This window comes from Xyrauchen texanus, chromosome 13 (genome assembly GCF_025860055.1).
Source record: "Xyrauchen texanus isolate HMW12.3.18 chromosome 13, RBS_HiC_50CHRs, whole genome shotgun sequence".
Classification (NCBI taxonomy): domain Eukaryota; kingdom Metazoa; phylum Chordata; class Actinopteri; order Cypriniformes; family Catostomidae; genus Xyrauchen; species Xyrauchen texanus.
The window spans coordinates 15,940,664-15,956,612 of record NC_068288.1 but is presented as its reverse complement, the minus strand read 5'-3'; the positions used below and the strand labels follow the sequence as shown (position 1 = coordinate 15,956,612).

Sequence of the window (15,949 nt, the reverse complement as noted above, 5' to 3'; positions counted from 1 at the left end):
ACACCAGCACCAGCATCACTGCACTTTTCACATCTTCATGCCAACACACTCACTAAAATATATCACAGTAAACTGTAATAGAACAATGGCAGTTGTATTAAAAAAAAATAATAATAATAATTTAAATGGTGTTTAGGCTATTATTTTTTTCTACCTAACCACTGTAATGAAGAACCAGACATGATCTTTCTTGTGATTAGGTTTGTTTAACATTTGTAATACCATAAACAATGAAAGAACTTTGGTAAACATAAGGACATGAACAATGTAGAATAAAAGTCTGGACTTTTATCAATTTTGAACAAAGTAATGTGTAATATTTTGCCTGATTTTCCTAATGCTGTTTGTGATTAGGAAACAAACTGGCCTGATTTGGATTAGATATTCCTAGATTCAAAATGATTCCCAAATAATTAAGAATCAACAAAATAGAGGACATCAATATATGTTATGGATTAGGAAACTAATATTTCCACAACAGAAGCACAGTCCCAAATCAGTAAAGTGGTTGTTAATTGCAATAATGTAAAAACAGACAAACAAAAAAACAAAAACAAACTGCATCACATATGTGATGACCATGTACATTGAAGACCATTTATGATCCAGAAAAAAAACCCAGAAAACCTTATCCAAACTATCACCAATTAATTTGACTGTTTGAATATATACAAATGTAGCTCTCACGGGCATATGTGAAAGTTCTAACTTGTGACCAATACATTTTCTTAGTGTAAATGAGATCTGTGTGCCATTTTGCTGAGCCATAGACACTATTATTTATTTTTGAGCTATATTAACATTTACACTGTTCTAACATTGTTTATTATATACATACAGTGTAATAACCAAAGTTATAACAATATAATACAATATTAAAATGTGTACTTAAAATTAGGGCTGCACGATTTGGACAAAAAGTCATATTGCGATTATTTCGAAAAATATTGCGATTGCAATTTGAACTGCGATTATGATGGTAATGTTTTCCACATGTTCATCTGCAAAAAGGCTACTGGGGATTTCACACTTGAGCCCTCTCAAAAAGAACTAAACTGAGACCTTTTTTCATTTCAACCACAAACAAATAAATATTTAAACAGTGAAACAAAGTCTTCTTCATATCCAAATGTTACCATCCACCGTGTACCTGTTTTTGTCCATTTTGTGACAGGATCTCAGCCCACTAATCATCATCACTAGTTTTTTAAACAGTCAACTTGAATATTAGGGATCCTCAAATCAGGATTTTAACATACGACACCGATCTCCAATTTTCATCTCATCAATCGATGCCGATCATGTAACTTTTTATCAGCAGCTCTGTCAAAACTGGTTATATGTAAGCTTTCTGCTCAATGTCACTGTTAACTGAATTTCCCTGTTGGTAAAACCATAGTTGTTGCCTAGTTTTTGCTGTCAAAAATAATATTGATTGATTGAATAATTCAGTATACACAAAATATAAATGTTAATCTTTATTCTAGGCCTTACAAACTAGTTTGCTTATACGAACTATTCTTTACTTTATATAAGATAAAGAATGAGGCTTAATGTCAAACTGAAGTTGAACTGATAACCCATTGGTGTAATTAAATTTACAGTAAACATTTTGGTTAGTTTGTCACCATTTCATTTCATTATTTGTATTCATTATTTTATTTATTTATTTATTTTTTGTTAACAACTGTTTATTGAGTTTTTCTTTTTTATAATCAAGAAAATACAAAGCAAAAAGCAACTATACAAATCTAGAACCCACCCCACCCCACCCCACCCCTGGTAGACTTCAAGAAAATAACAATAAAATCCAAACATAGAATGTAGACTCCATAAAAATAAAAAATTAATAAATAAATAATAATATTAATAAAATAAATAAGAAAATAAATAAATTACATGGATGTTAAAAAGGTTGATACACTATCAAAAGCAGCATGCCATAAATTCACAGTCTTAACATTGGATCCATGCATACGAGAAGTTGAGAGTTCCATCGATATAATATCCAGCAAAGACACTGTCCATGTTCGTCTGTCCATTGTGTGAGGGGATTCCAACGGTTAACTAACATTTTTTTTGCTGCTGCGAGAGCGGCTAACAGTAAATGTCTTTGTTGAATGGATAAGGTTAGGTCCCTTAAGTCATTAAAAAAAAAAAAATGGTGTGGGGTCAAACAAATATCAGAGTCCAACAGATAAGCTAAGTCCTGAGAGAGCTGGGTCCAAAAAGGTGAAAGAGAGGGACAGTCCCAAAAGAAGCGCAAGTACGTACCTAGAGATCCTTGAGAACAAAGATTACACTTGGGAGAGGAGGATAGATTCATATAGAAACGTTTCATAGGAGTCAAGTAAACCCTATGTAGTAATTTCCAGTGTATCATTTGATGATTGGGGTTCTTTGAAGACAGCTTAAACATCCTCCATATCTGATCCGAAAATAAGACATGCACATCTTCATTAAGATCCTTTGCCCAAACAGTTGTAATAGATAAGGGTTTATATGAATGCTCAAGAAGATACCGATAAATAACTGACACAGAAGAGGGAGATCTCTCAGGAGGAAGGATTAATTTGCGCAGTGGGTGAATAGGTAAATGGGAGTCCCAAGGCACCCCATATGCCCGAAGGGCCGATCTTATTCGCAAATACATATAAAAAGATGTACCTTGTAAATTATATTGAGCTTTAATGTTCTGAAATGATTTTAGACCCATATCATCATAAATCTCTCCCAAAGTGTTTACTTTTTTTTCCCATTGCGGACATTGAAAAGGGGCCTTGTCAGACAAGAGATTATTATTATGAAAAATAGGCGAATGCCTATGCCAGATTGTAACTTGGTGTGTTTGCTTTTCGACTTCCCTCCAAGTAGAGAGAAGATGAGTTACAATAGGACCAAACTGAGATTTACACTGCCTCAGTGGAACCCCGGAAAAAACAAAATGCTTCAGTTCATAGGGATAAACCATAGATTCCTCAATTGCTCTCCATGACACAGAAGCATTAGGATCAAACCAGATTGATAAAGGGCGGAGGGTAAAAGCTTGAGCATTAAGTCTAAAATTAGGGAAAGAAAGACCTCCATGTAATCTGCCACGCTGTAAGGTAGTCAGCTTGATTCGAGGACTTTTCCCATCCCATATGTAACGAGAAACGCATGCATCGAGTTTATTCCAGAAGCCAGCAGGTGGAGAAAGGGGAATCATAGATGAAATGAAATTAATACGTGCAAGAACATTCATTTTAATTACAGATATACGGGCATGAAAAGAAGTAGGAAGACGAGACCAATTTTCCAAGTCTGAGGATATTTTTGCTAAAATACTATTCAGGTTTTTCGAGATAATTTCCTGAAGGGATGGAAAGATATCTATACCCAGGTACTTAAAAGATTGAACCACCGGAATAGATATGGATAGGGGTGTAAGGTCAATTTTAGAATTGAGGGGAAGAAGACATGACTTACTCCAATTAATTTTAAACCCAGAGAAGGATCCAAAATGGTCAAATAAATTCAACACCTGAGGGATAGAATGTGACGGTTTCTCCAAGAACAATAAGATGTCATCAGCAAACAATGAAATATGATGGTGTGTGTTCCTTATAATTATTGGGGAGATAATTTCAGATTGTCGGACCGCTTGAGCCAAGGGTTCCAAGGATAAAGCAAACAACAAAGGAGAAAGCGGGCAACCCTGACGAGTACCTCGCTGTATAAAGAATGGATGTGAACAAACTGAACCTGTAAGAACAGCAGCTGCTGGGTTGGTATACAGAATTTTAATCATGTTTATAAAACTTGACCCTAAACCCAGATGTTGTAGAACCAACCACAAATAGTTCCATTCTAGCTGGTCGAAAGCTTTCATCGCATCCAGAGACAATACTGCGCAAGGGGAAGTCAACATACTCGCTGAATTAACGATATGACATAGCCTGCGCAAGTTATCTGAAGCGGAACGAGATTTAATGAACCCTGTCTGATCGTAATGAACTAATCTATTCATAAATCTCTCTAAACGTCGGGCCAGAACTTTAGCGTACAATTTAACATCCGTCCCTATCAAAGAAAGTGGTCGATAGCTAGAACAGGAAGTCGGATCTTTGTCTTTTTTTAAAAGGAGAGAAATAATAGCTATATTAATTGATGAGTGAAATGAACCTTGCGAAACTGAGAAATTTATCATATCCAACATTAGAGGACCTAAGTCAGACCAAAAAGTTGTATAAAATTCGATTGGAATACCATCTGTGCCAGGAGATTTCCCCTTGTTCATAGATTTAGCTGCTAACTCCAGCTCCTGGAGAGTAATCGGTTCAGCCAGATATTCAGAGTCTGACAGCCGAGGTAAATCACGATTGGATAGAAAGGATGAAGAAGAGTCAGGGTCCCCACTAGAAGTAGTATAAAGGTTAGAATAAAAAGTTCGAAAAGTGGTATTAATATCTTTAGGATCTGTCATAATGTCCCCAGATCGGGATTTCACCGCAGGAATGTTAGCAAACTTTTCACTATTACGTAATCTCAGCGCTAAAAGGTGACTTGGTCTACTCCCCTGAAAATAGTAATTCTGCCTGGATCTTTGAATCAAAAATTCTGCCCTGGATCTCAGTAATGAGTTGAGTTCAATCCTAACCGCCATGATTTTTCTGAGTGTATTGTCCGAAATAAATCGTTGATTATCTCTTGTCAAGTTCTGAAGCTGCAATTCCAGCTCAACTATCTTTTTGTGTCGGTTTTTCTGGAGGAAAGAGGCATATGAAATTGAGTTATTCCTTATAAAGCCTTTAACCGCATTCCAAAGTGTTCGTGGATCATCCAACGAGCCTAGGTTAATTTCAATAAACTCAGCAAACCTTTTTCTGAACTGACTGCAAAAGTTTCCATCCTGTAGCAGCTTAGGGTTGAATCGCCATCTAGGGGCCCGAGATGGCCGAGGGACCGAAGATAACCTGCACAAATTACCATCATGATCAGACAGAGATAGGGACAAAATATCTGCATCTTGAGCAGCTGAAGATAAAGAAGAAGAAATAAAAATATAGTTGATCCGTGAATAGGTTTTATGAGGGGCGCAGAAGAAAGTGAATGACCTAGCAGAAGGGTTTAGTAATCGCCAAAGATCCACCAGTGAGGATGAAGTTGCACATTGTCGTAATTTATCAGAACAAAGAGCTTGAGAGTGTGATTCCTTTGGCCCAGATCTATCTAAAGTATGGGACATTACAGAATTCATATCTGCACCCATTACAATTTCAAAGTCAGAGAATTTCAAGAGATAAACTGAAAGTAAAGAGAAGAAAGCAGGGTCAGGAGTACATGGAGCGTAGACTGAAAGAAATACAATATTCCTATTCTCCACAACTGTTTTTATGTGCGTTACTCTACCATCCAAGTCACAGCCTTTATCCAGAATAGTGATGTTTAAAGTCCTCCGCACCAAAATTAGAACACCTTTAGTTTTATTATCAGCAGATGAATGAGATATCACTTCATAAAACTTATTATTGCACCTGCGTACATCCTCCTCTTTCAAATGGGATTCCTGCACTAATGCTATATCAATCTTTCTTCTTCGTAAAAAATCCAAAAAACTTGTGCGCTTGTGAGGGCCATTTAGGCCGTTTATATTGCAACTTAGAATATTAAGCTCAGTCATAAGTATCCAACTGAAATGCTGCTTGATAAAACAAAGTACAACTTAGAAAATGAAACCATTTGAGTCTACCATCAAACCACCCCCCACCCTTCCCATCACCATTTGGAGAAACATAACCATATCCCCATAAATTATGGCAGATCAAACCAAGAACAAACCTTGATCCGCCAACCCCCCTTAAAGGTGGGGTATGTGATTTGCAAAACGGCCGGCAGATTTTGAAAATACACAACTCTAAGGTCCTACCTTCTCTCCTCCAACGCTGGCCCTGACTCCACCCATTCGAAAAACATGGACGCGCAATCATGCACGAGCGAAAACTCAGATGCGCAGTGTTCTAGACTCACTAGTCAAACAGTGCATTCACCTGTCAGACAATTTTTCAGAGCAAATTGTTGACACAGCAGGAGGAGGGGGTCGCATACCACTCTTGAAAGGTGTAGAGCTGATTTTCTCATAACTGAATAAAAAAAAATAACATCGCCAGCCCTGGCGCCTGTACAGCTGTCTTCTATTCAAAACAGGATTCATAGAAATGTGGAACAACCCCACTAGCACTATAAAAGCTCTATTCTCCATACATAAATACAATCGCTTCCTGTTACTGGGTCACGAGCTTTGAGTATGCGCACGAACGGGACACGCAGCCAGGGTGGTCGGGGGAGGGGGCATGGTACGACCGTTTGATTGACACATTTTCTGTCCAATGATTCTAGATGGTCTTGAAAATGATTGGCTGGAGTTTTTCGAGTCCTGCCCGTTCCACAGATGATTAAATTGCTTAATTTTCATTTCAGTGCTTCTAATTTACAGCCAGTAAGTGGGTTAGGAATAGGATTTCAAGTTATTTTGAAAAAATGGTCAAAAAAGAAAATCACATACCCCACCTTTAATTCGATCCGTGGCGCCAACAGAAACCTGCACTTTACTGAAGCACCAACATTGGCCCAGTACTAACATAATGGCTAGTAAGTACATCAAAAGAAAAAATACATAAAAATAAAAATAAATAAAAAGTCAAAAAAAAAAAAATATATAAAATAATAATATATAGACATTTAGATACACGTAAATAAAAAATAAAAATAAATAAAAATCCCACGTCACACAACCCGATAAGAAATACAATGTAGTGAGAGCTCAGCCTTTCAATAATTATGACGTCCAAAATAAAGTGAGGCGAACTCTATGAAATAACAGTCACCTAACGAGTTCGAACTTAGAACGTCTCAGCAAATTACCAGCCGAAGTTCAGCGGGGGTTAGTGGCTAACTGGCAACCGAGAAAGTGTCTGGCTTCTTCTGGGGAGTACAGCATTTTAGGTTCGCCTTGATTGAGAATGACCTTCAGCGTTGCAGGATAAAGGAGGAAATTCTGGATGCCAGCTTCCCGCATTTCCCTCCGAATTGGTGCAAACGCACTTCTTCTTTTTGCAGTGATAGGAGAAAAGTCTGGAAAGAAGGACAGCGCTGCTCCATCGCTTGTTTTCACCGGGGCATGCAGTCAAGCCGCCTGCAGAATGAGCTCCCAGTCAGTGTATCGCAGAAGTTTAAAAAGAAAGACCCGTGGTTTAGCGCGATCTGAGGTAGCCTTTGTATACACGCGATGTGCTCGTTCCACTTCAATCTCACTTCCCGCCAGAGAAGGGAGCCACGTCGACAGCGATCTTTTCAAAAAGCCCATGGGATCGTCTTTTTCGGATCCTTCAGGCAATCCAACCAAACGCAAATTGCTGCGTCTGTTCCGGTCTTGTAAATCTACCACCTGTTGTTCAAGCGCGGCTAATCGCACATCGTGATCCGCGACTACTTTCTTTTGTTCACGCATCTCACCTGTGATAAGATCGAGTTTAGAGCATAGTGACTGGACAACTGACATGTGAGAACCTAATTCACTCCGCATCGCCGTCAACTCTGTTTTTAGAATGTCCTCAAAGCGTGCAACAGTGTTAGCCATTTTGTCAACCGTATCACTTGTGGTCGTCTCCGTCGATGCCTTGGATCTCTTCTTAATCGGAGAAGATGACGGCGAGAAATCTTGCTGTTTTCGATTGTGTGACATCTGGCAAACTACAATTATTGATTAAACTTAAAATAAAACAAAAAATCGGCAAAAAAGGACCAAATGTACGGAGCTCTACTCAAGTACGACACGGTTCATGAGCACGTCACGTGACTCTCCTATTTTATTATATTTAATTTAGCAATGCATTATATTATAGTAACTAAATATTTGATATAGACTTATTATATGTATGTTTCTTCCTTTTCATTTTGTTGGATGTTGGTAAGATTAGTTCCGCTTTCACTTGTTTCCGCTGGGAGTGTAATAAGGGCGACACACTCTCTCATGAGGTCAACAAATGACAGGAGAATGAAGAGATGTTTCTGGACTCTACAGGTGTTACTGTTAATGCTGTTTTCTCAGCAATCATTTAATAAAGATGTTTGAATTATACCCCATCTTGTATTCTGCGATATTATTATGATACCTGTGCCTTGCGGAGATTGTGATGCTGCTACCGCAGATAATAAAAACGCTTCACGTGATGCGCCAGTTTAGTGTAAATAAAGCGTTTAGCGTACGTAAGCAAACAGAACCGAACTGTGAGCACTTCTGTTACTCTAAGCATGAGAGGGAGTTGTGGAGAACAGAACCGCTCTGAAATCACTGTAACAATGTGCTAATTCAATTTTATAGACTGGACTGAGCAGCGCAATTAAACTTTGATGGGAGCAGACTATTGATTTATTTAATTAAAAATCGCAGCCTTTGCTATTTAATAATCACAAAAGGTCATATCGCGGTTTCGATTTTATTTCGATTAAATGTGCAGCCCGACTTAAAATGTATTCCAAAACTATAAAATAATTATCCTTGATGCATTATCCATGGAAAACAGGGGTGTCCAAAGTCCGGCCCGCAGACCATCTGTGGCCTCCTGACTGCTCTAATGCAGCCCACAAGTGATTTTAGAAATAGACCAGAATTAGGCCTTCTATGGAGAAATATGAAATTCATATTCTGGACACTGGATGTCACTATCAGGTACAGCCACTATTCACAGCGCATCATCTACACTAGTGGGTTCTGTGCTGTCGCCATAAGCTTCACCCACTAGCGGAGTTCAACAGAAGTTTAGAATAGTAATTTCCAATGATGAAGAGCCACACAGAAAGAATGATGCATTTACTAAAGGATTGGTATTAGGTTAGATACTTTGCATATGTACTTGTTCTTGTCAAAATGTACCGATACCTCACATCATACAACTGAGTAGAGGTGCTGTTGTGCGGGCGGCTGTAGAGCTTATCGAGCGCACACAGACACACACGAACGGAGCATACTTTTCCAGAACGTCATCTGTAGCTCTGGGAAGTATAATCAATTGGTTCGTTCTGATATTTAGTTGAAACAAGAAATTATTCTCAGGCTTCCTAGCATAATTTGAGTGAGGACACACTGTAGGAGAGAGCGCTTAAAAAAACTTGCACATCTGTGACGGATGCACACACACTCATAAAATGAAGTGCAATAATTTTGATCAAATTAAAATCGTATTTTTAAAAAGTAAAAACAGAGCAGAGGCTATAATTGAATTGCTATAAAGAGTAATTCCTTACATCTCTTGATAACAGGAAAATGTAATCTGATTCTGATTATTGTGATGGGTCACACCCAACACTTATAACAGCTCTATATTTGTTTTGCAGTGCCACTGAATGGATGTCAAAAAAGATACAAATTTTAATAATAGTGTGTATTTTGTATAAGATGCATCACTGTTCAATTACAAGTGTTCTTTGTGAGTGAAATACCCTATCCTTATTTACATGTAGGGCCTACACAAGCATAACAGAGCACAAATTATGATTGAAACTTGCATAACATTAAGCGAACAACATAAATATTATGAATATTGGCAATCTAGTAGTTTCTAGCCCTTTTTTTAATTATTACAGGGATGCAGCCCACGGCACCTTATTAGATTTAGGAACTGACAAGGGGTAACTACCACCTCTGTTAATTGGCCGAGCAAGCATGGTTGTACTGATAATCTCTTGCCCATATCTTATCCGCCAATTAATCGTACTGGTCAATATATATTGGTCTATTTGGTTCTAACATCAGAAAGCTTGCAAGTATTCATATAAAAAATGTGTACACATCTCACCTTGCCCTTGTGTGTCTCCTGTAGCCAGAGACGCAGGCGAATGAGACAGCTCTCCTGTAGGGGTGTGAGGTCACCCAGGTAACGTTTGATGTAGTCTGCATCCAGTTTATCTAAATATAAAACCATCAAACTATTGACATCCAATGCATTTTAATATACAGTCACAAGCTATGTCTTTATAACTTATGTGCCCATGTAAAATTCCGAAACAATCCATAATTTTTTATCTATAGAACAAATTAAAGAAATACTTCTCAGTTTATTAATACTTAGCAACGTACTAAACAGAAGCCTAGAACAAAACAATCTAATGTCAAAGAGAAAAGGTCCCCAGAGAAGCAAAATGTAGGTACTAACCATCCGTAGTGGCTGCAAGGGCATCATTCAGGCTGCCTGGAGGACTGCTGCCCTCTTTACACACCTGGTTCTCATTCACACTCTCAGCAGGGGCTTCAATTGTGATTAGGGGAGTGATGGGCAGCGTGGGGCGAACAACTGGCACCATGGGCTTTGTGGGTGATGCTGGGCAGGGGCTCCAATGGGGTACATGGGTAATACCCTCCTCCTCCAGCTCCCTCAGGTAGTATTCAATAATCTCCTTACCCTGCAGAGAGCCAAAGACTAGGGCTATCAATCGCTGAAAATTTGTTCTCTGTATAAGCTGTGTGTTGCCTATGCAGCTGGATATTTGCTTACTGTACCCTGGAGAAAAATGCTTGAATTGCTTAAATGATGGGGAATATGGCCTGGGGACATGCTAAATTTAGTACATTTTTTAACGCAACTTTTTACAATAAGTTTATATTAAACTTATAAAGTTTAAATAATGCAGTGGAACATAGTTTCACACCTTTTTGATGCTGCTGGCATATTGTTTCATGGCGATCTTCTCCACTGTGCTCTCAAAACCAAAGAAAGATTTGATGTCCAGACTGGCAGATTGTTCAAAACATGTCCATTCCTCATTTTCTGGGTGAACCTGGCATGGGACAACAGCAGACATGCCAACTTTGTTACATTGCCAAAAACAATATCAAAATGTTAAAGACAATAATGCTAATGTACTAATTCTAACACAAAAGCCAATGAACACAAAGTCAGCCACTCACAGCCACAAAACGACAGGAGACTTTTCTACCATCAGGCAGTTCTCAAAACCGTACTGTTCCATGTGATCACGCTTTCTTTTTCCACTGTGGAGCTGTGAAATCAGTATAATTTACATAACCTATCCATGTGAAAGGTAAACATTGAAGCGAGTCTGGTGTGCTATGGAGGATGATTGCATATTCCAGTTTTTAGGACTGCTTTTTTCCCCTGGTTTTAGTCCGCTAACAAACAGCAAAGACACGGACAAAAGGAAACTAAAGGAGTCACCACATACCAGAGCATCCGAACGAAGCAGAGCGATGAGACACTCCGCTCATTAACACACTCCATGCGTGAGTGCTCCGCTCAAGTACTGCTCATGCTCACCGGTAAAAAAAAAAGTATGCTTAAATCCTACTATGACAAGAAATTTCTCTGTAGTATACTTGTTTCCAAGCACGTACACAGGGGGGTAGCTACAATGGCCCAAACAACTGCCTCATTGCCCACATGGCTGAGGCCCCTCTAAGTGAAATATATACTATAGGCAGACATTTATTAAATTATGAAATGCTTAGTAACGTACACATCTGAAATTATGTGATTGTATTGCTGTGTTTTAGTATACAACATCTCGCTGTTTATTTTGTAATAGTTTACAACTATACTTTTTGGTTCTAAATTACCTTTATTTACTTTAAACAAGTCATCAAACATGCCTCTACAAGTTATAAACCATGTGCATTGGAACAGAAACTCGCATACATGCAAATTTGCGCTTTTCAGTTTAAACTGGATCTGTGACAACCATTCCAGTAAAACTTTCTTTTCAAATCTTTTCAACTTTAAAGTTTTTCAAGTCATTTAGGTCAATAATGAAAACATGGAGTGGTACTAGGAAAAATATTACAAGTAAATGTGAAATTCATAATTGCTCTTCGGTTACCTCCAGTGAATGTTTTTCTCTTTTTCAGTCTTGTTGCTTGATTAATATTCCCTACAATTTTATATGGATGATTGTATGCAATCTAAATGACAGGTTAATTATATAATAATTATTATATAAGTAGATACCATGTGTCCCTTTTGTTTTTCCAGCAGCATAAAGTGAATCTGGACTTTATATGCGTCAAACAATTATGTGTTGCGCATGCACACTTTTATATGTATAGCAGGGTTTAAGCATGGATATAACAAATAAAAAATATTCGTCCTGCTTAGATTTTGTCCAAGATATATATATATATATATATATTTTTTTTTTTTTTACTAATTCTCCTCCCTGCTCAGTCAATCCCACTATAACTTTCACTTTCTTCTTGTGTTTTTGGTGATTCACATTCTTCATGTATATCACTCCCTACTGGGCAGAGAGAAGAATTTCTAGCAAAAATTGACTTAAATATTGATTGGTTTCTTACCCACACCATGACAGTGTCACAATTTTGGCACCCCTTCACTTAATGGACCTACAGAGCTGAAGTATTCTTGTAAAAAGAACTGAAAGTTGCTGTTTCAGTTGCTTAAAAACATATTAATGGCTAAAGTCTGATAACACTGTATTCAGTACAAACTGGGCAACAATAATATGTGAGCAACATGTGTGTACAGGTTTGTATTTTTGAGAAAATACTAATGGTTGGTTTCTGAAAAAACAAAACTTTTAAGTAATTGAAATAAGGTCATATAACACATACTAAACATTTGTCCACACGACTTTTGAGAACTGGATCTTGTAGCCTAGAGTTTTTGCTACAAAATGATGTGAAAACCATCCTGATCACTTAGTCATACAAAACAATATAGTAATTTCACTTTTGTGAGACAATTTTAGTGTTGAAAGGTCATATGCGAGGAGGCGTTAATAATCATGAATATGGATTGTAATTCACACCTGAGAGACAAAAGACGCCTCCCCTGGGCCTATCAATGAGGAATGTGACTGAGATAGAATGAATGTGAGAAGACTTAATGATTAAAATCAAGTTTTAAGTTAAAAGAAGTAATCTGACTATACATTTTCTTTACTTAAAGACTTTACTTAATTTTAGACCTACACTGCTCACCAAGACTGGATTTATTTGATCCAAAATACAACATTGATATTCTGAACTCTTTTTACAATTTAAAATAACAGTTTTCTATTTGAATATATTGTAATATGCAATTTGTGATCAAAGCTGAATTTTCAGCATCATTACTACAGTCATCAGTGTCTCATGATCCTTCAGAAATCATTATATGATGGTGATTTTCTAATATGGGCATATTTAAAGTGCATTTTACTAATTTAACCCTAACACATTTGCAAGCACAAGCTTTGTTGATGATAATGATGCATTATAAACACTAGATAAAATATATTCTAAACGTTCATATTATTTTATATCGTATTACATACATTACATATCATATTTATATTATACAGCATACAATTTAAATACCTGCTTTAACTGAAACAGCATTTACATGTAACTAAAACTTGCTTATTAGGACACATTTCAAATTTCAATACTCTGAATCCTGGCTGGCAAGTCTGTAAACAGTCCCACTAGTAAAATATGTACACGTTTATATAAAATAGCATGTCAACTAATGAAAACTAAATGACATATTCCACTGAATTCCTCGGCTGGATCAAGTCTCTCTTCAAAATACATACGTTCATCGGAGTCCCGCTCTTCTTCTGAGGAAAATGTTAACTCTTCCTTAATATCCTGGAGTTTCCTCGCATGTGTATCGCTACAAACGCGCAGGAAAATGAATGAAATGTGTTTAAAACCTCACAGTCGGGGGCGTATACATTTGCATTGATCGTCTCTGCACATTAGCGTATGAATGGCACGTTCTGATGGTGGGTGGGATCACATTACAGATAATTAGATGGACCGGTAAAAAAAACTGTACATTGCCTTGTTTCAAACAGATTGTATTGCAGGAGAATATTTGTTTTAAATTTGTTTTATTTAAAAGTAGACATTTTAAGCTTTTTTAGACATATGTTTCATGTTTGTGTGATAAGCATTCACGGAGTTTCAGTTCATTTTTGTGACGTGTTTCAGATATATGCTCGTGAACACAGAGACCCTTTTTATTTTCTTTATTTTACAAAAGCACAAGTTTTTGTTGTTAATGTGAGAGGCACTTAGCCTTTCTTTTTTTTTTTTTATCAAAGATTCAAAATAAATTATATATTCCCTAATCACGGCCTTAAAAGTGTCCCACAAATTGTATTCTGTGACATCGGAGTCGTCATTGGTCTCCTGGAATTCCAAAATCTTGATGGAAATAAACTGGCAGGATGATGCGTCAAAGCGTAATTTATACGGCTGCTTCTCATGGTTAAGGTCGAGTACCAGTGAGGTCGGAGAAAGATCTGGCCGACCCAGCTGAATCTATGCAACTTCAATTTTGTGGGTCTGATATGTGTCTCTTGCAAGTACATGACATCAGCAGACAGAGATTTTAAATGGGTAAACATTTTATCTTGTTTGAGTACATGACCCAAGCCACGAACATTCCAGCTTGTAAAAGTTATGCGCCACCACTTAGAGGTAAACTAGGATGCATACAGAGTTTGAAAAGTGCCAATGTACACACATGATGCCCTTGTAGAACACTGATAAGTATAAAAGTAAACCAAAGTAGAACAATAAAACAAAGTGAGAGCACACATCCCACAGATTCACTTAGGGGTTGCCAGACCATCGGAACAGCTAAACTGCAGCTAAATTAACAAAAGAGCCCAGCTGCTGCTCTTTCCTGTATGAACAGAACAAGAAAACTTTTGCAAATGTGCCAATATAAGTGATTGCAGAATATTCACAGTCCAGAATATGCCATGCCTGCATATTATATTAGTGTTCAAGTCAAAAAAGAAAACTCCTTTATCAGATGTACCATGGGTCTTGCATAGTCGTGCCTTGTAAATCAAGCTGCTTCTCACGGCGGCATCCCAGAGTTGCTTTCGGACATCGTCTAAAGCATGGCACTGCCTTTGTAGCTCAGAGGAAACTGCTGCCAGTAGTAGTATTTTCTCCTTTGCTTTGAAATTATGAATCCGAGCTACCGTTACGCGCAGTCTTGCGTCTTCACCGGAGAGCTGCCTCCCCAGTCGGTGTGCTCGAATCACTTCCAGCGGCCTGGAGAAGCTGCAAGCACCCAGCAGGTCAGGGATAAACTTATTCAGGAACTCTGTCAGGCGCTTGTTCTTGATCTTCTTAGGTAGGCCAACAATTTTGATATTCTGCCGCCTGGAGCGAGCCTCCAGGTCGATCACTTTCAGGAGGAGAGCTTCATTCTCTGATCGTATTTTCATGCACGTTTTTTCAATGAGTGAGAGGCGGTGGTCATAGTCTGAGCTAGCACTTTCTACCTCCTTTATTCAGTCTCCGAGGCAAACTAAAGATGCTTGGGTAGATGCTTCCGTCTGGCCATAAAGCCCAGAGTGGTAGTGTCACTGTGATGGCTAATCTTCTACAAGTTTCTCCCATTTCCACAGATGATCTTTGGAGCTCAACCAGAGTGACCATTGGGTTCTTGTACCAAGGCCCTTCTCCCACAATTGCTCAGATTAGCCGGGAGGCCAGCTCTAGGAAGAGTCCTGGTTTTTCCAAACTTCTTCCATTTAAGAATTACAGAGGCCATTTGTTCTTGGAAACAATCAATGCAGCCAATTTTTTTTTCCAGCCTTACCCCGATCTGTGCCTTGACACAATCCTGTCTCTGAGCTCTGCAGGCAGTTAGTTCCCTTGACCTCATTGCTTGGTTTTTACTCTAATATGCATTTTCAGCTGTGAGACCTTATATAGACAGGTGTGTCTCTTTTCAAATCATGTCCAGTCAATTGAATTTGCTACAGGTGGACACCAATTAAAGTGTAGAAACATCTCAAAGATGATCCAGAGACACCTGAGCTACATTTGTATCATTGCAAAGGGTCTGAATAATTATGTCATAATATATTTCATTATTATTATTTTTTTTCAAAGTTATTACAAATAAAATAAAAAAAATTGTAGGGT

The 15,949-nt window shown here is 37.9% G+C and overlaps 1 protein-coding gene across 2 annotated transcripts in view; it reads right to left on the bottom strand.

Moving 5' to 3' along the window:
- Positions 1 to 15,949, bottom strand: part of si:dkey-237i9.1 (SEC14-like protein 1) — a 116,497-nt gene that overhangs the window by 17,204 nt on the left and 83,344 nt on the right. For both annotated transcript variants that reach the window (XM_052140752.1, XM_052140753.1), the window contains exons 5-7: positions 10,687 to 10,815; positions 10,194 to 10,440; positions 9,837 to 9,946 (exon numbers count right to left, since the gene is read on the bottom strand). In XM_052140752.1, the coding sequence (XP_051996712.1) occupies positions 9,837 to 9,946; positions 10,194 to 10,440; positions 10,687 to 10,815 (486 nt within the window). The remainder of the gene's footprint in view (positions 1 to 9,836; positions 9,947 to 10,193; positions 10,441 to 10,686; positions 10,816 to 15,949) is intronic.